Source organism: Penicillium mononematosum (assembly GCF_028829835.1).
Source record: "Penicillium mononematosum strain IBT 11891 chromosome Unknown utg000003l:1.0-8172316.0:1.0-8177699.0, whole genome shotgun sequence".
NCBI lineage: Eukaryota > Fungi > Ascomycota > Eurotiomycetes > Eurotiales > Aspergillaceae > Penicillium > Penicillium mononematosum.
In genome coordinates, this window is record NW_026643273.1 from 7,012,137 (window position 1) to 7,034,798 (window position 22,662).

At 49.2% G+C, this 22,662-nt stretch overlaps 13 protein-coding genes across 13 annotated transcripts; 5 read left to right on the plus strand and 8 right to left on the minus strand.

Moving 5' to 3' along the window:
- Nucleotides 1–222: 222 nt before the first annotated feature.
- tom40 (TOM complex pore protein TOM40) lies at nucleotides 223–1,509 on the minus strand (the record flags this gene model as incomplete). The annotated part of the gene is made up of 3 exons (XM_057294441.1): nucleotides 1,128–1,509; nucleotides 404–1,051; nucleotides 223–330 (listed from the first exon to the last, which is right to left on the minus strand). Exons 1-3 carry the CDS (start codon nucleotides 1,437–1,439, stop codon nucleotides 223–225), a joined length of 1,068 nt encoding a protein of 355 aa, XP_057149252.1. The 5' UTR covers nucleotides 1,440–1,509.
- Nucleotides 1,510–2,164: 655 nt separating this feature from the next.
- N7519_007666 (bifunctional fructose-2,6-bisphosphate 2-phosphatase/6-phosphofructo-2-kinase) lies at nucleotides 2,165–4,455 on the plus strand (the record flags this gene model as incomplete). The annotated part of the gene is made up of 11 exons (XM_057294442.1): nucleotides 2,165–2,178; nucleotides 2,349–2,537; nucleotides 2,602–2,637; nucleotides 2,694–2,791; nucleotides 2,845–3,014; nucleotides 3,080–3,160; nucleotides 3,215–3,322; nucleotides 3,370–3,489; nucleotides 3,544–3,918; nucleotides 3,973–4,149; nucleotides 4,204–4,455. 11 exons carry the CDS (start codon nucleotides 2,165–2,167, stop codon nucleotides 4,453–4,455), a joined length of 1,620 nt encoding a protein of 539 aa, XP_057149253.1.
- Nucleotides 4,456–4,590: 135 nt separating this feature from the next.
- Nucleotides 4,591–5,043, minus strand: N7519_007667 (ubiquitin-related modifier 1; the record flags this gene model as incomplete). The annotated part of the gene is made up of 3 exons (XM_057294443.1): nucleotides 4,591–4,708; nucleotides 4,760–4,924; nucleotides 4,982–5,043. The coding sequence occupies 3 exons, from the start codon at nucleotides 5,041–5,043 to the stop codon at nucleotides 4,591–4,593; spliced, it is 345 nt and encodes a 114-aa protein (XP_057149254.1).
- A 228-nt stretch (nucleotides 5,044–5,271) lies between these two features.
- Nucleotides 5,272–7,745, plus strand: N7519_007668 (Elongator subunit ELP2; the record flags this gene model as incomplete). The annotated part of the gene is made up of 2 exons (XM_057294444.1): nucleotides 5,272–5,400; nucleotides 5,460–7,745. The coding sequence occupies 2 exons, from the start codon at nucleotides 5,272–5,274 to the stop codon at nucleotides 7,743–7,745; spliced, it is 2,415 nt and encodes an 804-aa protein (XP_057149255.1).
- A 313-nt stretch (nucleotides 7,746–8,058) lies between these two features.
- On the minus strand, nucleotides 8,059–9,275 carry N7519_007669 (uncharacterized protein; the record flags this gene model as incomplete). Its single annotated transcript, XM_057294445.1, has 5 exons — nucleotides 8,059–8,291; nucleotides 8,545–8,688; nucleotides 8,852–8,912; nucleotides 8,976–9,098; nucleotides 9,246–9,275. 5 exons carry the CDS (start codon nucleotides 9,273–9,275, stop codon nucleotides 8,059–8,061), a joined length of 591 nt encoding a protein of 196 aa, XP_057149256.1.
- Nucleotides 9,276–10,259: 984 nt separating this feature from the next.
- N7519_007670 (uncharacterized protein) lies at nucleotides 10,260–11,075 on the minus strand (the record flags this gene model as incomplete). Its single annotated transcript, XM_057294446.1, has 4 exons — nucleotides 10,260–10,324; nucleotides 10,417–10,551; nucleotides 10,892–10,952; nucleotides 11,016–11,075. The coding sequence occupies 4 exons, from the start codon at nucleotides 11,073–11,075 to the stop codon at nucleotides 10,260–10,262; spliced, it is 321 nt and encodes a 106-aa protein (XP_057149257.1).
- A 603-nt stretch (nucleotides 11,076–11,678) lies between these two features.
- Nucleotides 11,679–12,575, minus strand: N7519_007671 (putative ABC transporter; the record flags this gene model as incomplete). The annotated part of the gene is made up of 2 exons (XM_057294447.1): nucleotides 11,679–12,388; nucleotides 12,446–12,575. The coding sequence occupies 2 exons, from the start codon at nucleotides 12,573–12,575 to the stop codon at nucleotides 11,679–11,681; spliced, it is 840 nt and encodes a 279-aa protein (XP_057149258.1).
- A 239-nt stretch (nucleotides 12,576–12,814) lies between these two features.
- N7519_007672 (tRNA dimethylallyltransferase) lies at nucleotides 12,815–14,306 on the plus strand (the record flags this gene model as incomplete). The annotated part of the gene is made up of 2 exons (XM_057294448.1): nucleotides 12,815–12,907; nucleotides 12,969–14,306. The coding sequence occupies 2 exons, from the start codon at nucleotides 12,815–12,817 to the stop codon at nucleotides 14,304–14,306; spliced, it is 1,431 nt and encodes a 476-aa protein (XP_057149259.1).
- Nucleotides 14,307–14,639: 333 nt separating this feature from the next.
- Nucleotides 14,640–16,219, minus strand: N7519_007673 (DXO/RAI1 family decapping nuclease; the record flags this gene model as incomplete). Its single annotated transcript, XM_057294449.1, has 9 exons — nucleotides 14,640–14,800; nucleotides 14,850–15,149; nucleotides 15,208–15,378; nucleotides 15,430–15,533; nucleotides 15,586–15,593; nucleotides 15,651–15,678; nucleotides 15,741–15,772; nucleotides 15,841–16,083; nucleotides 16,145–16,219. The coding sequence occupies 9 exons, from the start codon at nucleotides 16,217–16,219 to the stop codon at nucleotides 14,640–14,642; spliced, it is 1,122 nt and encodes a 373-aa protein (XP_057149260.1).
- Nucleotides 16,220–16,645: 426 nt separating this feature from the next.
- On the plus strand, nucleotides 16,646–17,915 carry N7519_007674 (protein GET4; the record flags this gene model as incomplete). The annotated part of the gene is made up of 4 exons (XM_057294450.1): nucleotides 16,646–16,689; nucleotides 16,763–17,019; nucleotides 17,137–17,289; nucleotides 17,341–17,915. The coding sequence occupies 4 exons, from the start codon at nucleotides 16,646–16,648 to the stop codon at nucleotides 17,913–17,915; spliced, it is 1,029 nt and encodes a 342-aa protein (XP_057149261.1).
- A 102-nt stretch (nucleotides 17,916–18,017) lies between these two features.
- Nucleotides 18,018–18,655, minus strand: N7519_007675 (uncharacterized protein; the record flags this gene model as incomplete). The annotated part of the gene is made up of 3 exons (XM_057294451.1): nucleotides 18,018–18,118; nucleotides 18,173–18,241; nucleotides 18,292–18,655. 3 exons carry the CDS (start codon nucleotides 18,653–18,655, stop codon nucleotides 18,018–18,020), a joined length of 534 nt encoding a protein of 177 aa, XP_057149262.1.
- Nucleotides 18,656–19,166: 511 nt separating this feature from the next.
- Nucleotides 19,167–20,446, plus strand: N7519_007676 (replication factor C subunit 4; the record flags this gene model as incomplete). The annotated part of the gene is made up of 5 exons (XM_057294452.1): nucleotides 19,167–19,252; nucleotides 19,309–19,529; nucleotides 19,584–19,683; nucleotides 19,738–20,160; nucleotides 20,221–20,446. The coding sequence occupies 5 exons, from the start codon at nucleotides 19,167–19,169 to the stop codon at nucleotides 20,444–20,446; spliced, it is 1,056 nt and encodes a 351-aa protein (XP_057149263.1).
- Nucleotides 20,447–20,643: 197 nt separating this feature from the next.
- On the minus strand, nucleotides 20,644–22,539 carry N7519_007677 (uncharacterized protein; the record flags this gene model as incomplete). Its single annotated transcript, XM_057294453.1, has 6 exons — nucleotides 20,644–21,266; nucleotides 21,318–21,552; nucleotides 21,624–21,818; nucleotides 21,864–22,145; nucleotides 22,219–22,240; nucleotides 22,292–22,539. The coding sequence occupies 6 exons, from the start codon at nucleotides 22,537–22,539 to the stop codon at nucleotides 20,644–20,646; spliced, it is 1,605 nt and encodes a 534-aa protein (XP_057149264.1).
- Between the last annotated feature and the right edge of the window lie 123 nt (nucleotides 22,540–22,662).

Sequence of the window (22,662 nt, forward strand, 5' to 3'; positions counted from 1 at the left end):
TGGGAAAGAAAACCAAAGAACCGGAGTGTGAATCTATACAAAAAAATAAGTTGGAATCTCCATGGCGCCAAACGACTGGCCACCTGCACCGGCAACCCAAATTCAAAAGGATATACCGAGGAAGAGAGACAACATATGTCATTCCAGACATGGAGAGTGAAGAACTACTAAAACATGGGGGGGCGAAAGGGTTATTATCTCGAGCGTGGCAAGAGGAGAGCTTTAGAAGGGAGGAGGAATCATGCTGGCGGGATCAATCTTGTCCTGCTGCTCCATGACATCCTCGCCAGCAAGCTCAAGGGAGACGGCAAGACCGAGCTTAGCCGTTTGCTTGAAAAAAAAAAGAAAGAAAAAGAAATTAGCATTGAGGTTGCGATCAGAAAGAAAGACGGATATCGCTTACCTTGGACTGGTCAATCTCACCAGCGAAGGAGAGAGAGATGGGCATGGCAATGCGCTTCTCGAGGAGGCAGCTGACCTTGCCGGTGCTGTCAACCTGGGCGCGGAACGAAGAGGCACGGAAGTCGTACTTGGCACCAATGGCAGTGGTACCGTCACGAGCAGGGCCACCCATCATAAGAGTAGCGGGAGAGGGCTGGAGTTGGAGGTTCATGTCAACACCAGCCTCAACACGCTCGGACAGCTTGCGCCAGTAAGTGGCGTTGAAAGTGCCCTGGGCCTGCAGCTGAGCGGTACCAATCCAGTCATCACCCTTATACTTGGCGGAGTAGGACAGAGCAGTCTCGGGGCGAGCGGTGATACCCTGGCGTTGCCAGATAGCTTCGAAACCAAGAGCGAGACTGGGGGTGATGGACTGCAGGTAGCTGCCGACGAAGATACCGGTGAGACCACCCTCGAGGCAAGAGGGGTTGAAGGCCTTGAGGGATGCGGAGAAGTCACGGCCAGTGTAGTCGTTATCGATCTGGACCAAGCCCTGGGTACCACCGTTCATGATCTGAGCATTGGTCTTGGTGACAAGGGCCTGGTTCCAGCGGTAGTTGGCGACGGCGGCGAGCGCACCGTCGCTTCCGTAGTTACCTTGCATGAACACCTATCGGGGATCGATATATTAGATACTGAGGATTGCATTGACCGGCACATGGACCGCATGGAATAGTTGTCCTTACCCTGGGGCTTCCGTACATGGCGGAGAAAGCATATGGAGGCAGGTTGCCGGTTGAGCCCATAGAGAACGCATGCGACACACGGAACAGAGGGGACATGCCGAAGACCTTGGTCAGATCCGCCCGGAGACCGGAGAACATGAAGTTGGTCAAGAGAACATCCTTCTGCACTTCCCTGGCGAGGTTATCGACAGTGCCGGGGTTGGGCAGGTTGAGCAAGGCCCTTCGCTCGGAGAACGAGGAGTATGCATCGTTAAGAGCCACGGCGGCAGGGTTCTCTGTGAGAAAGGAGAGGGATGATAGGTAATCGGCCATTTTGGTTGAAATCTGATAATTGACGAATATATTAGGTGTCGTCACGCGTGTTAGTCTCAGTTGAGACTCGGGGGAAAAACACAAAGAATTGAGAATAAAAGGGATTGAGACCAGCCCGACGATCTGGGACGAACAAACGTCTCAGATGACCTTAGATAAAATAGCGTAAAAAGGCTGGGTCTGATGCGCTCAGGAGTGTAGGGGAAGCAATTCAAGACTTTCCAAGCTGTGAAAAATGCTAGTCACCGGCCTCGGCGTCTTTGGTTGCTGTCGTTCGCCGGGGATGTTACATAAGCTTTTTCGGACTTTCCCGGTTCAAGGCAAGGTCGGGGAGAGATATTGGGAGTGATTGGGGGGACTGGGCAGATCTAACCTGATATTAATTGATATTTGAAGGGCCTCTTTCCTTATATTCCATCTGGTATTAAATTGTGCTTGTATGAGTTTTTGTTTGGACAGTTTTGCATGTTGTTGCCTGAAAAGTCAGGCAACAAATACCGATGATCTGCACCTGATGGTTATCTGGGTCCTGATTGATCACCTATACCGCCTCTCAGGTACCCTTCCTTGTTGTTTCCTTGCTTCCTTGCTTCACAGACTTACCATCGGGTTGAGGCGAACTCGAAATATCTCTGATCTATCTCAGGACTATTCATTGATAATTCTGTCACGCTCAATACTGATATTTGTGATATCTCGAGGTTGCGTCACCTCGGCATCCCACCATGGACACATTACTGTAAGCTTGCCTTTTCCGCTTCACAATCTCATGTCTTCTCCCCTGAAAGTTCAAATGATATGTTTTTTATGCTTTCTGCTTGACAGCGCTTGCGAAAGGGAAAAAGAACCAGCCATGTACCCTGTCTAGTCTTGAGAGGCTGAAGATGGATCTGAACTGACATCATATAGCACCGCTGAGATTGTGGCCAACTCCCCACGATTCCGTCGCAAATCCTCAATCTTTGTCGATGCAATTCATGACCTGCCGGAAAAGGCCGATTTGGCCCCGGCCCAGCTGTACAGCACTGAGTCTGGCCGACTCTTCCATTCGGGCCGCATTGTGATTATCACCGTCGGCTTGCCTGCCAGAGGCAAAACGTATGATACACTCTCTACGATGAGATTAGTATTGCTCAGTGAACTGATTTCAAATCCATGACAGACATATCTCAGTAGCTTTGGCACGATACCTGCGATGGTATGCTTTACTCCTGTGATTTGGGCATTTATAGAGATATGCTAATATATTGATAGGCTCGGTGTCAAAACAAGAATCTTCCACCTGGGCGACTATCGTCGTGCCACAATCCCATTTGGCGAGGACATGCCAGATGATTATTTCTACGTCAATGGTAGGCATGGTATCCCGATCTACCTGAACGACCATATTGACATTTCTGTTTAGCGACTGCCAAGTCCGTTCTTCTACGTCAAAAGATTGTGAGAAAATGTCGAGAAGATATCTATCACTTTTTGAATCATGAAAATGGTCAAATAGCGATATATGATGCCGTCAACCCGCTAGCCTCAGGACGGCGCTCGCTGGCTAAGGAGTTTGCAAAGCACGATATCGAGGTCAGTCAGAATTGATCGTTTCAATGGTCGATAATAGATTGATTAATGATATTTCTTTTTATCAGACCCTGTTCATTGAGTCTTGGTGTGACGACGAACGAATCATTGAAGAGAATGTTCGCAGAGTCAAGATATCCTCCCCTGATGTGAGTCTCACGCATATCTTCGCATTGAATGTAAATTCTGACAATCATGGCTAGTATGTCTCATGGAAATCAGAAGATGCCGTGAAACATTACTTGAACCGTATCTATTCACGCATCCCCCAATTCCAGACCATGGAGGAAAAGGACTTGAACTATATCAAGGTACGAGCAACAACCTTTGTCCTATTGCCATTACTCACCAAAAACAGATGATCAACGCTGGCGAGAGGTTGATTGTTAACAATCGAAGCTTTGGTTACCTTTCTAACCGTATAGTCTTCTATCTTCTGAATCTCCACATCAAATCGAGACGCACATACTTTGCCCGGGTAGGTCATCTCCTGTCCACATTGCTACAATGCAAAGCCTAACATTTTATCTAGGCTGGTGTTTCGCTAGACGCAGATTCATACAAAGCCGATGCTTCATTGTCAGAACAGGGAGAAGACTACGCCAAGAAGATGACGGCACGTCTACTAGCTCACCGGGAAGAAGAAAAGCAAGCAATGATTGAGCGAGGAGAGACTGGCTACGAATCAAGACCCTTGAAAGTTTGGACTTCCACACGGCGCAGGACAGTGGAAACCGCGAAATACTTCCATGAAAACGGATATAAAATCCGGCAGAGGTCTCAATTGAGCCAACTGCACCCTGGTGTTTGTGAGCAGATGTCTGAGGATCGCATCCGAGAAGAGTTTGGTGACGAGGTCGCTAAGCACGAACTTGATCCCTATCATCACCGTTATCCCCGGGCAGAGGTAAGCTTTGTCCCGAACTCTCAAAATGTGTATTTGCTCACCTTTTGCAACTAGTCATACCATGACTTGGCTGTTCGTCTCGAGCCAATTATCCTTGAATTGGAGAGGGAGCAAACCGATTTACTCATCATTGCACACGAAAGTGTTTTGAGGGTTTTGTATGGCTATCTCATGGCCTGCAACGCCGCAGACATTCCGTTCCTTGAGTTCCCTCGCGATGAAATCATTGAGGTAAATTGGACTTTGCGTTGGATTAATATCTATGGTTGATTAACACTATTCCAGATCGTTCCCGAGAGCTACCAGAACGAGGCACAGCGGATCCATATCCCCGACCTCCCCGAAGAGATTATTCCGGCCTCTCCAGAGGACTTGAAGATCCCAGTGCCTCCAAGCGGGGTGGTATCACCAGCGCAAGGGCTTGGTAGCCCGGAAGGTCAAGCAACTCCACAGAGTGGTCATCGAACGCCCAGTGGAATCCGAACACCGCGTGAGCGGGAACGGATCTCACAACAGCATGTTGAAGATGTGGTCTAGGTAAAAGTCCACACTAAATTCACTTCGCCCGGCAAGACCACCCATATGTTGCTCTCGCATTCTTCCAGCCACACTTCGAATCAAGTCCCTTTTTTGTCTTAGTTGCGTTGATAGCATCAATACAATCCATCGTGTTTAACCGCCATGTAAAGTTGAGACAAAAACGATGTTATCTCCTTGTTGAAGTTCATATGTCTCTTCGCCTTCGAGTTCCCAATCGGCATCATTGATGAGGACGAGAATGCCTGGTCGTCTATAGAGATCATTAATATTGAATAAAAACCCCAAAGTTAGGTTGACGTACACATTGTCCTCCATGATGAACATGTCTATTCTCTGATCCTTCATGAGGTTGTCGACAAGGTATTTAAGGAGGTATGAGATGTTTGGCCTGCTGCCGTCCTCTAAACGAGCAGGTAAAACAACCTTATGCTTGCGCTCATTCCCGAATAGCAATTCCAAACCGCCACTATGGAGATCAATTATCAGCAGAGGTTGACCAAGTTGAAGGAGAGATTTGACGTACGTAAACTCGACGGTGATAGGGACGGGGAATTCTCCCTGGGCCACATTTGAAGTATCAGCCATGGCGTTGCAGACAAAGGGAAATACAAAGCATATAGCAGTTATCTCTCTTATTGGCAACGAATGGAAATAGTTCACAAGTCGAGTCTGTTGAAGATGGAGGGGCTAGGCGGAGACAGAACTTCTTATCGATAAGCTCCAATCTTCCCGCAATTTCTTTGCGGCTTTTCTCCAATTCCCAGTACAGCAACACAGACAGACAAAAGGGTTCACAAGCCCTCATAATACTCCATGGTTGCCGTCGAAACAGACTACATTAGCGTGGGGGGAAACCGGCACCCTGGTGCTGCGGATTGGGATGTGCAGACAGGCGTGCTCGCCTTCGGTGCGGACAACAATGTCGCCTTATGGGATCCTCTAGTAGGTTCATTGAGAACGACTGCGCATTGATAACAAGGTCAAGCTGACACTTAGTCAAGGACAAAACTGCTCGCGGTATCTATGCCCTGCTTGTTGGTCATACCGATAAAGTCAGCGCCGTTCGATTTTATACATGCCCCGCCTCAGGAACGAGGTTTATCGTCACCGGCTCCGTCGACCGCACAATACGGCTATGGCAAAAGGACAATGCCAATTCCTACAACTATACCCTTGCTTCTACCCTCGAGGGCCACACGGGCTCGGTGAATGCGATTGCCGTCGCCGACGGAACGGCCGTCATCGCATCTGGAGCGGCTGATGGGACGGTTCGGACCTGGAGAATAAACGCACAGCACGGATTGAAGTGCGAGCTACTTGAAACGATCACAATGGCACCACGATTCTTCCCGCTATCTCTGTCATTGCAGGGGCTTGAAGGGGACTCGGATAAGCCATTGGTATTGGCCGTTGCAGGTACGACGACCAAGGTCCAGATCTACGTCTCGGAAACCTCCATCGGCAAGCCAGAGTTCAAACGCCGGGCTGTACTTGCGGGACACGAAGCCTGGGTCAAGGCTCTTTCGTTCACCCAGGACAAGCAGAGCAACGGTGATATCCTGTTAGCGTCTGCAAGTCAAGACAGATACATCCGTCTTTGGCGACTACGTCGGGGCGAAGCAAGTGCCCCTGCTCCGATAGATGATACGGATCCTCTGCTTGGAGGAATGGAACCCACGCTATCGAACAAAGCCCATGAATTCGAGGCTGCAGGGTCGAAATACTCCATTACTTTTGAAGCTCTTCTCTTCGGACATGAAGATTGGATCTATACTATTGCATGGAATCCTGATTCGAAGCGGCAGCAGCTTCTCTCGGCATCCGCTGATAACACGATCACAATTTGGGAGCAAGACCAAGCATCAGGCGTTTGGATGTCCACAGAGAGAATGGGAGAAATCAGTGTCCAAAAAGGATCTACCACGGCGACTGGTAGCGCAGGTGGCTTCTGGATCGGGCTCTGGTCACCGGACGGAAAGCAGGTGGTGAGTCTTGGCCGGACAGGTAGTTGGAGAGTCTGGCGACATGATTCCGATTCGGATCTTTGGGTACAAAGGTTCGGTATTTCGGGCCATGTACGCTCAGCGAACGGTGTGCAATGGGAGCCCACTGGAGGCTACCTGCTTTCAACCAGTTCAGACCAAACTACCCGGCTCCATGCAAAGTGGGTGAGGGGAAATACAGGTTCATGGCATGAGTTTTCTCGCCCTCAGATCCACGGGTACGATTTGAACTGTGTTGACACACTGGGTCCCTCACAGTTTGTGTCTGGCGCAGAAGAGAAACTTCTGCGTGTGTTCAATGAGCCCAAGCAAATTGCCCAGCTGCTCGAGAGACTGACTGGGTTCAAACAATCGAATGATGAGGATCTTCCAGACACTGCGGAAATCCCGGTGCTGGGTCTCTCGAATAAGGCACTTGGAGATGAGGCGCCAGTGGAAGAGGACGAGCAAAAAGCCCCAACTGGAGTGGCAACCGCTTCTGCCTTGCTGGATACCAACAATCCGCCACTAGAGGATCAGTTGTCTCGTTACACATTGTGGCCGGAGCATGAGAAGCTGTATGGCCATGGCTATGAGATCTCAGCAGTGGCAGTGAGCCATGACCGTAAGCTCATTGCTACAGCCTGCAAGGCCAGCTCGATCGACCATGCGGTAATTCGCCTCTATGATACGTCGGACTGGCATGAGATCAAACCTTCTCTCACCGCGCACTCGTTGACCATCACGGACCTTTCGTTCTCGAGTGACGATCGCTATCTTCTCAGTGTTGGACGAGATCGCCAATGGGCGGTCTTCCAGCGGAGCGATGCAGACCCAACTACCTTTACAAACCTCAGCTTAAACCCCAAGGGTCACTCTCGAATGATTCTAGGTGCAGCCTGGTCCCCAGCTACAACAGACTATGTCTTTGCCACGGCAGGACGTGACAAATCTGTGAAGATCTGGCAAAAGTCCGAAGAGACTTTCGTCTGCAAAACGACAGTGGCCTTGACATCGGCGGTCTCAGCAATTGCTTTCTTGCCCGCAACCTACAAAGGCACATATGTTATTGCTGTCGGCGAGGACAACGGTGTCATCTCTATCCACCGGATTGCTGCTGACACCCTCGAAGCACAGCACATAGTGACCATTGACAAAGTGGCCTCACCCTCAAAGACAATTACTCAGTTATCATGGCGACCAGTGCTGGCTGCAGAGGCGGATACTCGGGATCAGTTCGAATTGGCGGTGGCAAGTGAGGACACATCCACACGGATATATGCTATCTCGAACATGATTTCATGATTTGTACAAAAGTCAAGATGGTTTTACCTAGGTAGCATCCCTTTATGAGTCATGATGGTTGAGATGTCTTTTCAATGTCTTTGTAGATGTGTTTTCCGGTAGTCTTTTGACATGTCTTTTGAGATGTTTGAGATGCCCATAATTTATCTACTTGGAAAACCAGCTATAAACTCACGCACAGCTCCTACAAAATGACTTTCCAAAATTTACATTTTATGTGGGAAATGAAGGGACATCATACAGTGTGCAATTAAGCGGCTGATCGTAATAAGAAAAAAATAAAATAAAAAAAGAACCCCATAGCCCGGGCAATCTACTCCCGCTTGCCATCATCTTCGGGTTCTTCACAGGGGCCCTGGGTGGACTCCTGACCTGGTTCGTCAACCAGTGGATTCTCTACGAAGTCCTCACAGACGCTCCCCTCCTTCCTGATTTTCTCCAGGACGCGGACGAGAAGCTCTGCTTCGGACTGAGAGACCTGCACTAGTCTCGAAAGCAGGCCAGGTTCCACACCAGGGCTACCCTGAGCAGTGGTGTTGGTGTCCACTATATTTTACAAGTTAGCGTACATCCTTCCAAGGTTTGCATGGTGCCTAGAGCAAGCCCTATAGATGTTGGAGGTGGGTTTGAGCTATAAATGCACGATTCAAACATGTTGAATTGGCAGATCATCTAAGTAAGGCATAGGCTGAACCGAAAGGCTGAGCCCATAGGCTACAATCACATGCCGAACCATAAAAGATGATGCTCGGGGGTATATAGAAAGGGCAGGTTTCATAGATCGAAAAGGTTCACTTACCGGGCAGGGAGGAAGAAGTGGCGGGGCCAGCGACCTCCGCAGAGGGAGCAGATGGAGGAGGGGGGGTTGGCAGGAGGGGGAGGGGAGGTGCGAGGAGCAGGGGAGGTGCGAGCAGGAGGGGGCAATCGAGGCGGGGCGCTGGTCCTTTCTATATATGTATTGTTAGTACATGTCTCTCTCTATGGCTCCTGATACCATCCACTGATTCAGCTTGTTTCAACGCAGATTGTAGAGCAAACCACGTATTCCAAGGAACCTAACTTTAGGTGGACTTGTATAAAGATTCAAAGTAGAAGACAAGACATACCTTTGACCTTCTGGCCCCCGCGGTGGTGGCGGCGGGCCTTCTTATGGCCTTTGGCCTTTGGCTTTTATCGAAGATCCATCAGCAAAGCGACTCCAAAGAGGAATGTATTGTATAGGGTCCTTACCTGCGGCTTCCACTCGTCCTTTATGGCCGCCTTGATGGTATTGGCCATATCCCGCTGGCATCCAGCCCAGCGGCGGCACTCCTCACAGGTGTGGCCACCCATTTCACAGAAGGTACACCATTCCTATTTATCAGTTAGTCTATGTCGATATTGTTTCCTTTAATGGTGTGGATGTGGATGACAGCATCAGGGGATGGGTAGATGTTGATGGGTTCAGACGCTTCGACGCGATTCAACGCGACAAGAACCTGGTAACTCGGCCTCACTTACTGCTGCTCTTTTCTTGCCCTTGTCGGGCATGGTGATTGTTCTTTTAAAAACAAACAAAGGACGAGAACGCAAAGAATCCGGCCTCAAAATGGTCCGGGGATGTTTTGATCTTGGGTGCGTGAGAGAGAGAGAGAGAGAGAGAGAGAGAGAGAAGAAAGGAGAAAGATAGAGGAAGACACAGGAGGGAGAGGAAAGAGAGAGAGAGAGAATGGTCTTGTTCTGTGAGAGGCAAGGCTGCCTAGGTAGGTCTATCTATTTACCTACGTATATGTAGGCAACACTTCTCCCAGGCTATCAAAGGAGTTAGGAATCTCATTTTACAGTATCTTTTAGGGGATTTGGAGCATTTGATACTAGAGCGAATTCATTTTCGAGAAGTGAAAGTGAGGAAGAGATGCATTTAATGTATTTGTATCTCTTCTAGTAGAAACAGATTATAAGATATTTTATATAGAGTCTTTATTCCATTACTACAAGTTTATATCACTTAATGTATAGTATTTATAGTATTAGACCTGAATGCTCGATTATATGGATATATAGACGATATACTATAGACACTTACACCTGAACAATTCAACTAGTTTAACCCTTAAAAAGGAGGGACTCGATATAAAGATTGATAGCTTAGCAACCTTAAGAAGTAGGAAGTCCTTTTTACTAATTAATGTACATGTAGATAGCCCTGGAGGTACACTTGATTTTGGTTTCCTATACAAGATAAGAAGAATTCTTCTTTCCATTTTCTAATTTTTCTTTTATTTTACGGAAGTGAAAGGACATACAGGTTCATTATTCGATCTTAATAAGGATTTTTTTTTAAAAAAAAGAAACAAATCGCCCGGCAATCTACTCCTCCTGCATGGTCTCATCCTCATGCTCTTCGGGCCCTGGACCTCTGACCCGGTTTGTCCTCAACCAGGAGCTTCCCTTCGAAGTCCTTGCAGGCTTTGCTGTACCGGAATTGCTCCAGGCACTTGACAAGCAGCTCTGCCTCGGACTGAGAGACCTGTCCTAATCTTTCGAAAGCAGATCAGATCCCACACCAGGGCTACCCTCAGCAGTGTCGTTGGTGTTCACTATAATTGTTTGCAAGTTAGCGTATATTCTTTGCATAATGCCCAGAGGTATATCGAAAGGGAGGTTTCATAGATCGAAAAGTTTCACGTACCGGGCAGGGAGGAAGAAGTGACGGGGCCAGCGGCCTCCGCAGAGGGAGGGGATGGAGGAGGAGAGTTGGCGGGAGGGGCAGAGGAGGCGCGAGGAGAGGGCGTGAGAGGCAAATCGGGGTAACGGAGTTCCTCTTCTAGGATATCCTATGTGTCCGGCCTCACGCCAGACATAACTATCTCCTCTTCCGGCTCGTCGGCCTGAGGATAGCTTCCCGGGGTTGCAGCGCGAGCCTGCGCCCTTGTGACTGTGCCAGGAGGTGCGAGGAGGAGGGGAGGTACGAGCAGGAGGGGGCAATCGAGGCGGGGTGCCAGGCCCTTTCTATATATGTATTGTTAGTACATGTCTCTCTCTATGGCTCCTGATACCATCCACTGATTCAGCTTGTTTCAACGCAGATTGTAGAGCAAACCACGTATTCCAAGGAATCCAACTCTGGACTTGTATAAAGATTCAAAGTGGAAGATAAGACATACCTCGGACTCTCTGACCACCACGGTGCTGGCGGCAGGCCTTCTTGTGGCCTTTGGCCTTTGGCTTTTATCGAAGATCCATTAGCAAAGCGACTACAAAGAGGAATGTATTGTATAGGGTCCCTACCTGAGGCTTCCACTCGTCCTTCATGGCCGCCTTGATGGCATTCGCCAAGGTATTCGCCATGTCCCGCTGGCATCCAGTCCAGTGACGGCACTCCTCACGGGTGTGGCCACCAATTTCGCATAAAAAAGAAAAGAACCCAGCCTCAGAAGGGCCCGGGTTGTTTGGGTGGTGTGTGGTTGAGAGAGAAGAGAGGAAGGAGGAGTGAGAGAGGGGGAGGGGGCTTTATATAGGGCTGATTCAACACTTGGAAGATCCAATATTACAAAGATATCTACAAGGACATCTAAAGGACATCTAAAAGGACATCTAGAAAGATATATAAAGAGATATTAAAAAGCATCTGGAAAGACATACGAAAAGACCTAGAAAGACATCTGAAAAGACCTCCAGAAAGACATCCAAAAATATCTGATGGGATATTAAAAAGACATCTGGAAAGACCAAAAAAAAAAAAAGAAGCAATATTGGCCCTTTATGAGTTATGATGGTTGAAAACTCCCAAGTGTTGAATATATCCCCCCTATAGATGCAGATGCCAATAAATCCCATCTATGCCTTGTGGTTGAACCCAATTGCTGTTGAACGGCACATTATATGACTCCTGACAGTGATCGCATGCAAAAATTAGATAAAAAAGATCACATTTCTTTCCGGATTATTTTCTCAGTCGTGTTTTTCCAGTCCGTAACCTCCAATACCCTCAAGGGACTGGTAGGTCTTGGCCTGATTACCACGACCATTCCGGGGACCTCTGGCCTTCATATCCTCCTTGAGCCACTTGAGAACCAGCTCTCCAAGGCGACTATTCTCCGAAGTCCACTCAGGGACTTCTTCATGGAATGACTCCACACTACCCAACGCCTTGACCTTGCCCAAATGCATGTGGGCCAAATGGGTAGGCCACTGGGCAAGATTATCCAAGATATGGGTAGCATAAACAATAGTGCAGGCTCGGGTCTCAGTCTCCCGCTTTAGGAAAGCCAGGAAATTGCTCCTGGACAAAAGGTCCAAGTCGACAGTGATCTCGTCGAGGAGCAGGACCTGCCAGGGTCGCAGCAAGCCCATGGCCAGCTGCACGCGACGGCGTTCTCCGTCTGAGACGGCATGCATGCGCCAGCGCAGATCGACATCGAGAATATCGACCAGCTCGTCCCGACGCTCTGGGTAGGCATTTCCGCCGACGGAGGCGAGCAGCGTCGGCACATCGATGTCTGTGCGGACGATGCTGTTCAATACCCACTCGACTCCTAGGTAGGTCACGCCGTCTAGGGTGTCCTTGAAGGGGTCCTTGCCGCCAATGGCGATGGTGTTATTGGGTGCAAGGCGCTTCCCTGATAGGAGGCGGAGGAGAGTGGTCTTCCCCGCTCCATTTGCTGTGCGTTTGGGTTAGTCTTTGAGATTAGTCTGAAATGGGGATGGATTTGGCTCACCGCCGATCAGTAGGGTGCGACTTCCAGGTGGTAGGCTCATGCTAACGTCCTCCAGGCCACTAGAGCCATCTTGGAACTTGTATGAGAGGTTTTGTACCTCAATGGATGGAGTGGGATTGATATGCGCCATGACGAATGTCGGAGAAAGGAAAACACTAAGAGGACCCGGGATTCGATGAAATCAAAAGAATGTAGAATGAGTCAGACAATGCATTTAAATCGAAATTCTCTAGACTGATTTGATGCTAGCGCCCATTGTAACATCGATGATATGATCTCCGGGGGTCATGGATGAGGTAACCCGCGCGATAACCCGCCGTCCCGATAACAACTTTTTTTCCTCCCCCGCGTCGCAATGAACATCACGGTATGCTCTCGGCTCTCCGATCTATTTGGCACGGTCAAGGAATCATGAATCCACTCATAGCTGTCGTCGGTGCCACAGGCACAGGCAAGTCAAAGGTAATGGCTCCAAGCACCGCCTGCACTTCCTCCGGACACAATAACTGATAGCTGTAGACAGCTTGCAGTGGACTTGGCCTCTCGATTCAACGGTGAAATCATCAATGGCGACGCCATGCAGATGTACCGCGGGTTACCGATCATAACGAACCAGATCCCGATTGAGGAACGGAATGGCATCCCTCACCACCTCCTCAGTTGCATCGACCTAAACGCGGAAGCATGGCGCGTAGGGCTGTTCAAGCGCGAAGCCCTTCGAATTATTGAAGATATCCGCGCCCGTGGCAAGGTCCCTATCCTTGTTGGTGGCACCCACTATTATACCCAAGCAGTGCTGTTCAAAGAACAGCTCGTGGGCGAGGGTGTGGACGACGAAAGCGAGCGGGAACAGCTCACGGAGTTCAGCTCAACCTCGAAGAAATGGCCGATTCTGGATTCGGCGCCCGAAGTTCTCTTAGAGAAGCTGCGCGAGGTGGATCCTGTCATGGCTGCGCGATGGCATCCGAGAGATGGACGGAAAATCCGGCGGTCATTGGAAATCTATTTCCAGACAGGGCGGCGGGCCTCGGATATTTATAAAGAGCAGTTCTCTCAAAAAAGAAAGGCAATGGACCAGGAGGAAGGATTGCTACGGTTCGAGAATACCTTGGTATTTTGGGTACATGCCGAAAAGGAGGTCCTCAATGCGCGCCTGGATGCGCGTGTCGATGACATGGTCAAGCAGGGCTTGATGACGGAGGCGGAGAAGATGTCGGACTACTTGCAGGAAAAAGCCTCGCAGGGCATTGAAGTTGACCAAACACGGGGAGTCTGGGTGTCCATTGGATTCAAGGAATTGGCGCCATACTTCAAGGCTATCCGGGATGGGGAAGCAAGCGAGAAAGAGATCGAAGATCTCAAACGGAACTCTCTTGAATTAATTCGGATCGCCACACGCCAGTACGGAACATCGCAAGTCAAATGGATCCGCAATAAACTCTGGAGAGCACTCACAGAAGCCGGAGAGACACGTCGTCTTTATCTTTTGGACAGTTCCAATGTCAGCGACTGGAGCAAGTGCATCACTGGACCGTCGGAGGAGATTGTCCAACTGATGCAGCAAAACAAGCCCACTCCAGATCCTAAATCGCTTTCTCAGTTGGCAGCGGCGGAGTTCGGCGCGAAGGAAGCCCAGGCCCAAAAGCGTGAACAGACAGACCCAATCGGGAGGTGTTATACCTGTGATGTCTGCCAGAAGACAATGGCGACCGAGGACCAGTGGCATATTCATCTGAATAGTCATCAGCATAAACGGGGACTGAAGTCTGCGAGTAAGAGGACACAGCGAGATGAATATTTCCGAAAGAAGGAGTTGGAAGCGAAGGGGATCCAGGCTCCTGAAACCGAACCTGGGTCATGATTTATTGCATTGCATAGTCAAAGATTAAAGGTCATAGAAATACCCCATATTCTTCTGTTATTACAAACTATCAAGGGTTGTCTTCCGTGTAAAAGGTGATGCAGGTAGTCGCTAGATGCCTCCTCTGGCGAGGTTTCTCGGATAGCAAGTCGCCTCGACTGAGTAAAATCAATTGGGGGTCCTAGTCTTCTCTTTTCTGGTGGTTGTTGTGTTTTTTATATAGTCCGTGAAAGGATTTCACAAATCAACAGCCACTGAAAGATTTCATTTTGCAATGACACAAACAATTAAGGTACATCATCATCACCACCTAGCATACATTAGACCTTCCAATCATGAACTTGCAGAGGTCATGGTCGATCGCCAGGCCTTGAAAGCCGGCGAGAGAATATCGCCATGTCCTTGCTCCTCAACTTGATAGACCTCGATGACCGGAGACTTCTCCTTCTTCCGAATTCTCCACGTCCCCTCCCGATTGATAGTCTTCTTAAGCCCTGGAAGGTGTGTCAGTGCTGCTATAAGCCCACGAAGAAGAACACTCACATTCCAAGAATGCACCAGTAAAATTGATGCAGACATTTCCATCCCAGGAACGCCGACCGACACTCAACACTTTGCCGGGGATACTGGCTGTGTCCAGCTCCTCCAGACTATGGCAAATGCCATTTTCATCACGGAATCCCACGATTATTTTAGGCACACCGAGCAGGAATGACTGTGCCCAAAACTTGAGCAATTTCCGCTCGTACTTTATCATATCGCGTTCATTGCGGATCTGGGCTGATGTCTTCAGCTCAACCCAGTTAATGGGGCTTTCTTTTCGGGACGGCTTGCTGTCCCAGACTAGAGAAGAAGTTAGGATTTGATATAGCCACGATAATCATAATCAAGGTGAACATACTGGCATCAACCTCTCCACCGAGAATCATACGCACGTTACCTATCCCAGTGCGGACAACCGAACAATACTGTGCTGCGTTGTTGACGACTTCGTCCCCGCGGCCTTCGATCTCTTCACGGGTTGATTCATGCCATGTTTTTGAAAGTACAGCCAGTTTTTCGAATTTGTAGCCTAGGATTGTTAGTTAGTCTAAGCATATATTTCATGGGTTGTTTTACACACCCCAATACATCATGAGTTCCTGCGGTGCCATTCCAGGTGGCGATCCTCGCTTGCGTTGGATCTCTTTCTGTTGGTTCTTGTACTCGTTGTTTTCTTCGATGAATCTAGAACAAGTCAGTAATTTATATAGTGATCTTGCTCGCTGGATATACACACATAGTGCCCTATACTAGAGGTTAGATCATGGAAGCCAAACAGCCTTGTTGAGATTGATATCGTACCTGGAAAAGAGTTGCATTCATCTCGAAGCTAGAGATAGTTAGGGTTAGAGAGACAGCACTCTGTGTTGGTGATATTTCAGGGCTACGAACCCATTCATATTATCAAAGGGAGTCGTTAGGATCTGTATATAGCAGTCAGAATTTGGTTCAAAACTAGATGATAGTCGCGTCAGACTTCAATTCAACGCACCTTGGTCATCATTCCTCTCCATGTGACGATGTCTACATCACACTTCTTCTCTGTTTCTTTCTCATAAGCAACAAGGGTATCAAGTAAAGCATCCAAGTGTTCATCTGCGGCATCATTGAGCTTCTGGAATGTCTCATAGCCCTTGTTCAGGTCTGCAGGGAGAGCCGGTGTGTAGTAATAGGCCATGGATGAATCGCCAAGCGAAAAACGACGCTGTTCATCATAAGAGAAGCATGCGATTTCCTAACACCAGGTGAGTTATTCATTTCGATTTGTTTGACATGGCGCCAGGTCTTTGGCTTACCCTTGGTCTCCGGATAGAGGTATTTGCGCCGCCGAAGCGGTGCAGGGGCTGGATATTAAAAGTAGACCCGTTCATGATGAATTTGTCGCACTATTGGGTGATGGGCATGGTCGCATGAAGAAAAACGATTGTTTAGTCCTTGATATAGATTGTCGCGACCTAGTTAGATAGCTCGTATTGTCGTTAGGGATGCCCGTAATGGCGTGGTATTATTGTAATATCGCCGGAAACAGAGGGCAATAGAACGAACAGACTTCAAACAGCGGAAATTGTAGATTTCGTGTAAAAGCAAAGCTGGTCCAGCTATAAAGCAACCATAAGGTATTTCTGAAGGAGATGGCGGAGATGCCATGTTCTCCAGGGCTTTGGCCGGATTGCCGCGTCCCCACCAAATCTCAACCAACTCCCCGCGAACGTTCTTGCACTGCGCACTCTGCTTGATAGCGTCCTCGGTTCTACTTTCTTTGATTTCTTATGATCAGCGCTTCCTTTTAGTCGACAATGTCATCCCGGATTGATAAAGTCATCGCCCGCCAGCGAGAAAAGTGAGAATTCCACCTGGCCCGTAACCATCTCGGACCTCAAAAGATCCCATTCTGACCGTCTGTTGTTGTCTAGGATTGCTGATGGCGCATACTACGAAGCTCACCAGCAACTACGCGTTATTGCTGTCCGGTATATCAAGCAATCCAACTACGATGCTGCGGCGGAAATCCTGGCTGGTGGCGCGAAGGAGCTATTGAAAGCTGGTGCTCAGCAGGGTGCATCGGCCAGTGGTGGAGACTTGGCCATTATGTTGGTGCTGGAGGTATACAACAAAGCCGAATGGGAGATTGCAGGCGGTAATGATGATGCAGAGGGTCGGGCTCGGAAGAGTGAGTCTCAAACGTCTTTTTACTACTGAGGGTTGATTACTGCAGCGTGGTGCTTCAGGCTGTCCCGGTAGCTACCACGGATCTAGATTGCTAACGTATTATTTTTTGTTTCTTCAGAGCGCCTGATCGAGCTGCTGCGCGAATTCCCGTCAGATGAACCTACACGAAAGAGGTTCATCCAAGAAATGATTGGATGGAGTGCCAAGTTTGGACCACTCGAACGAGGAGATCCGGATTTACATCATGCTGTTGGCTCAGTATACGCCGAAGGTGAGTGATGTCGGAGCGCAATGTTTGATGCATTCTAATCTAGTGCCTCAGATAACGAGCCATACGATGCCGAGAAACATCTCATCCTAGGAACCTCCGAATCAGCCGAAACCCTTGCAAAGCTCGAGTACGAGTGGTATACCAACGATGAGCCACACACCGCAGCGATCTATGCGTCACGCGCAGTCTTCACCTACCTCCTCACCGGGAATCTCCGCAGCGCGAACAAAGCCCTGCTTATTTTCACTTCACGGCTTTCAGCGGCCAACCCTCAGCTCGGTGTGCAGGATGTTAGCAGTGCCAGCTCCGACGCCCGGGTGTTCCCTGCACTTCCTTTGATGAACTTCATCACCATGCTGCTGTTGGCCATCCAGCGCGGAAGCGCCGATCTCTTCCGGCAGCTCACTGGACACTATGCGGCGCAGATTCGAGAAGTTGGTATCTGGGACGATGCTCTGGCTCAGATTGGCGAGCAATACTTTGCCATCAAGATCCCCCGGCAAGGAAACCCCTTGATGGACATGATGAACGGTATGTTGTTTGGAGGAGGTCAGAACAAGACAGGAGCATCACAATCCAGAGCCAAGAAGGTTGAGGCACCGCCGTCGAGCATGGAGCTCGATTAAGGGAGACCCGATGCGTCGGTCCTTTGAAGCAGGCCTTTGCAGGAAACATATCCAACTGATAGTGTAATGAGATCAAGATGCATGCAGCAAGCGCAGCCCTGTCTAGTTAGAAATAGAGTCTTTCTCAGGCTCAAACATCCAATTATCATCATCCAATGATGCTGCCTTTTTGCGTAGGCTCTCGTGCACCATATTCAGAATCTCTGTTTTCGGATCAGTACATGGTCATAGGAACGACCGGCAGACTCGCAACTTACCATCAGGTTCACCGTTCGATTGTCTGGTCCGGTGCCGAACCATCATCTCCACAAGAGCCGCCTCGAACTCTATATCATGCATTAGCAGACTATACTTCATCAATATGTCAAAAACATACTCTCTTTGTCCCGCCCAGTGAGGTCCGAAGAATCAAATCCTCCATCCTCCGGCACAAGTTCAGCCAACTCCTCCCCATCCTCTCCAACTAGAGCTTGCGGCAATGTTGGAATCTCAAGCTTGTAGCTGCCATTCTTGTCCCGAACCACAATATCTTTATTCTCCACAGATTTGAATGGTCGAGTATGTGGCCCTGAGTCGGAGGATGTAGACTTCAGCCGGTGCGAGGGGCGATTGGAAAGGCCGTTGTGGTTCTGAGGAACTGCACCATTGGGTGGACCTGCGGAAGCAGGTCGGCGGCTGAGATTCCCGTGGAAGAGGTTGCGGCGGACAGAGCTCTGGTTCATAATTCCAGATGTTTGCATAACTGCATACACCACGGTCTGTGTTTTCTGTTGTGTTTGGCCGAAGGTTCTGAGTATGCGTTGAGCCGTGCGCGTCGCGGAGAGGAAGCGTGGATGTCTCGAGGAGCGGGTTGATTCCAGCTATGGGTGTCAGGGTATGTGGAATGGAGGGAGTAGTGTCATTTCCCAGCTTTTAGGTATTAAGAATAATTGTTGTTGGGGGAAGAGAGGAAGAATGGCGCGGAATGAAGTAGATGAGAAAAAAAAGATCACGACAACCGCCAGCATTGGAATGAACTACATGTGCAGCAGTCAGCATGTTGGTACTAATTGACTACTTTATACTCCATATTAAGCTTCTATAGAGATTATAGGATATGAAATCATAAAATAACAGCTTCAATGTCTCCATGCCACACATCACTGTGAAGTGCACAGGCCAGCTGATAAGCCGTTATCTTTCCCACGCGTGCTTCTTTCGCGTCTCCCCTTCACTGCCTTTCTTCACTTTGGAATCACCAAATTACTCACAATGGTTCAAGCTGAATCCTCAACTGCTTCTCGCAATGGTGTCAGAGCAAATACTGCTGGTGCCGCTGTGGACTATGAGCTCCCCTGGTAGGGTTTCCTTTCACGAGAATATCAGGTAGAGCTAACCTTTGACTTGCCAATAGGGTCGAGAAATATCGCCCAATTTTCCTCGATGATATTGTCGGCAACACTGAAACAGTGGAACGGTTAAAGATCATTGCCAAAGATGGTAATATGCCACACGTTATCATCTCCGGCATGCCGGGTATTGGAAAGACCACTTCAGTACTATGTCTGGCACGGCAATTGCTGGGAGATGCGTACAAGGAGGCAGTTCTGGAGCTGAATGCGAGTGATGAGCGAGGTTAGTTTTGGCATAATTGGTTTCATGGCTTTGGTCGATATTGATGTGGTCTAGGTATCGATGTGGTGCGGAACCGGATCAAAGGTTTCGCCCAAAAGAAGGTTACCCTGCCCCAGGGACGCCATAAATTGGTCATCCTTGATGAAGCCGATAGGTTTGTTTCTGCCAGAGTCTCGGTTTTGGTCATTGGACTCACATATCACCGCAGCATGACCGCCGGTGCCCAACAAGCCCTGCGACGTACTATGGAAATCTATTCCTCCACCACACGATTTGCCTTTGCCTGCAACCAGTCGAACAAGATCATCGAACCACTTCAATCCCGTTGCGCCATTCTCCGGTATGCCCGGTTGACAGATGCTCAAGTTGTGAAACGGTTGATGCAGATTTGCGAAGCGGAGAAGGTCCAGCACTCTGAGGATGGCATTGCCGCACTTGTTTTCAGTGCCGAGGGTGACATGCGTCAGGCTATCAACAACCTGCAGAGTACTTGGTCCGGTTTCGGTTTCGTCAGCGGAGACAATGTCTTCCGAGTAGTCGACAGCCCGCACCCGATCAAAGTCCAGGCCATGATCAAGGCTTGCTGGGAAGGCAAGGTGGATGTGGCACTGGAGGGGTTGAACGAGCTATGGTATGTTACGGATCTGTTTGCTTCGATGTATTGGAAGTTCTAACCATTTTATATCTACAGGACCCTGGGTTACTCTGCTCACGATATCATCAGTACCATGTTCCGAGTCACCAAGACCATTCCCACATTGTCTGAACATTCCAAGTTGGAGTTTATCCGGGAGATTGGATTCACGCATATGCGTATCCTAGACGGCGTGCAGTCACTGCTTCAGCTGAGCGGCTGTGTGGCGAAGCTTTGCAAAATTAACATGAAACCCGATCTGTTCGAGCCTCCCAAGGCTTGAAACTCTAGATTGCTTGTCTTGTTGCATATTCCCACGGCGTTTGTGATTTAAATGACTCTGGAGGCAGATATCCCACCAAGCTGCATAATGAGTTATGTCTACCATATTTATTCCAAAATTCAGTTCAGTCCACTGCGATATACGTCATTCAGTCTGCGAGTTGGCCCAACTTGATATTCCACCCATATATCCCTAGCTCAATTGGATTTGTCGACATGACTTTTCCAGAGCTTCTCAATAACTGTAGCAGCCCCCAGTACCTTCTCTTCGTGGAGTTTCTTCCCAATGATCTGCAGATTCACTGGATATCCATCCGCTTGTTTGGCATCGAAAAGATTCCAATTCCACTCGTCGAGGCTGTTTCTCGGGATATAAGGCTCCGACGGCAACACATCCACCTCAGCCCTCACTCTATCCACTGGGAACGTCAAAGCCGGGTAGTCCAGCAAATTCCAAATCTTAGTATAGCCCACCCAACGGAATTTCCGATGAGGCACAGTCGTATGCGGCAAGGTAGGACTCAGCAGAACATCGACAGCCCGACCCGACGGTGATCGCGCCGCGTTCCATTTGTCCAGATATTTCTTCTGCACTGCAGTTTTCTGCTTGTTCAACTGCCAATATTCATAAACCGAGATAGCCTTGCCGCGGTTAACCAGCGCTTCAACATGAGGAATAAACGGCTCGCCGGCAGCGGCTACATCCCGACGAATATCCTCACCCCCATCGACCGTGTAGAAGAGATCCATGATCTCAATGCACTCCGCATGATCAGATGTATCCCAGACCACAACTTCGTGCCCATGTGCTTTAAGCGCTGCTGAGAGTTCTCAGCAGGCGCGCGCAATAGGCGGGTGGACCTTTACTACACCGTCATCCAGGATCAAGCCGATTACCATAGGTCGGTCTTGAAGTTCTTGGAATGCAGTGTCATTCCAGGGAAGAGGAGCGCATCCTGGATCGACATCCCATGGCCGGCTGTTCGCTATCAGACGGCTCATGTAGCAGATAGACGAGAGATCCCGGGCCATCGGGCCGATTGAAGACGGGACATGTTCTTGACCCTCAGTGGAGACGGGTACGCCCTGGTAGGGAAGTCGGGCGCTCTGTTTTTGGGAATCAGCAACACACATCAAAGAGGGAAAAGGACATTTTGTTAATGGCGGTTGGTACTTACGCTTGGTTTGAATCCGTACAAGCCCACTGTAGCCTGTGGGATTCTTACACTTCCGCCAATATCAGTCCCAAATCCCAATAGTGATCCATGCAATGTCAACAAAGCGCCTTCGCCGCCAGTTGACCCACCGGGTGAAAACAGTGGATTGCGAGGGTTAGTCGTCAGTCCCCAGAGAGGATTCTCGGTTTCGGCCCACTGGAAGTAGAGTCAATATCCAAATCAGATACCGCCAGTGACAACCTCGGACGAACCATGATACTCTGTGGAATATTTGTCTTCGCAATGACGATGGCACCCATGTTCTTCAAGATCTGCACAAGCGCTGCGTCTTCCTGGGCGGGGAAAGGATCTGCCCACATATCCCAGGGTCGTGTCAACGCCTTTGACGTTAAATTGGTCTTTCAGCGTGATTGGAATTCCATGCAGGGGACCTTTGAGCTTTCCAGTTTCTGCAAATTCGGCGTCTAGCTGCTTTGCCTGTTCTAGGGCATCTTCGAAAAGAACCTCGGTCAGGCTATTTGTCTATCCATGCCAGATTCTATCAGCGACTTCTTGGGCAAGGATGGAAACAGAAACGAAGATGCACGGCACATACTAATTGATGCGCTACCACAGCCCTACCGATGATATTAGTATATGGCCTGTTCCAACCCCGATAAAAGACATACCGTTGGATATATGCCCTGATCACTTGTTCTACTAGGAACTCTCCTTTCTCCATGCATTCCAGCAGAGTGGTGACATTGTCAATGTCTGTGATCGTTTGAATCAAGGGATCTTCAAGTCGAGTACGCTCCTCGGCATTCTGTACTCGCGGCAGACGTTGAGCTACATCGGCTAAGTACGGTGCGATGAGTTGGTCTCTGATGGCCCGCTTCTGGGAGACAGTCTCTTCCCAGGTCTGTAAGCTGCCCATGTTGCTATGAATTGCACTTGTATGAGGCCTGTTGGAGGTCAAGACTAGCCTAATATAGTGTGCTCGGACTGTAGTCCGAGGGCCACTCTTATCAAGTGGGGACGTGGCACACTCTGGTCAAAT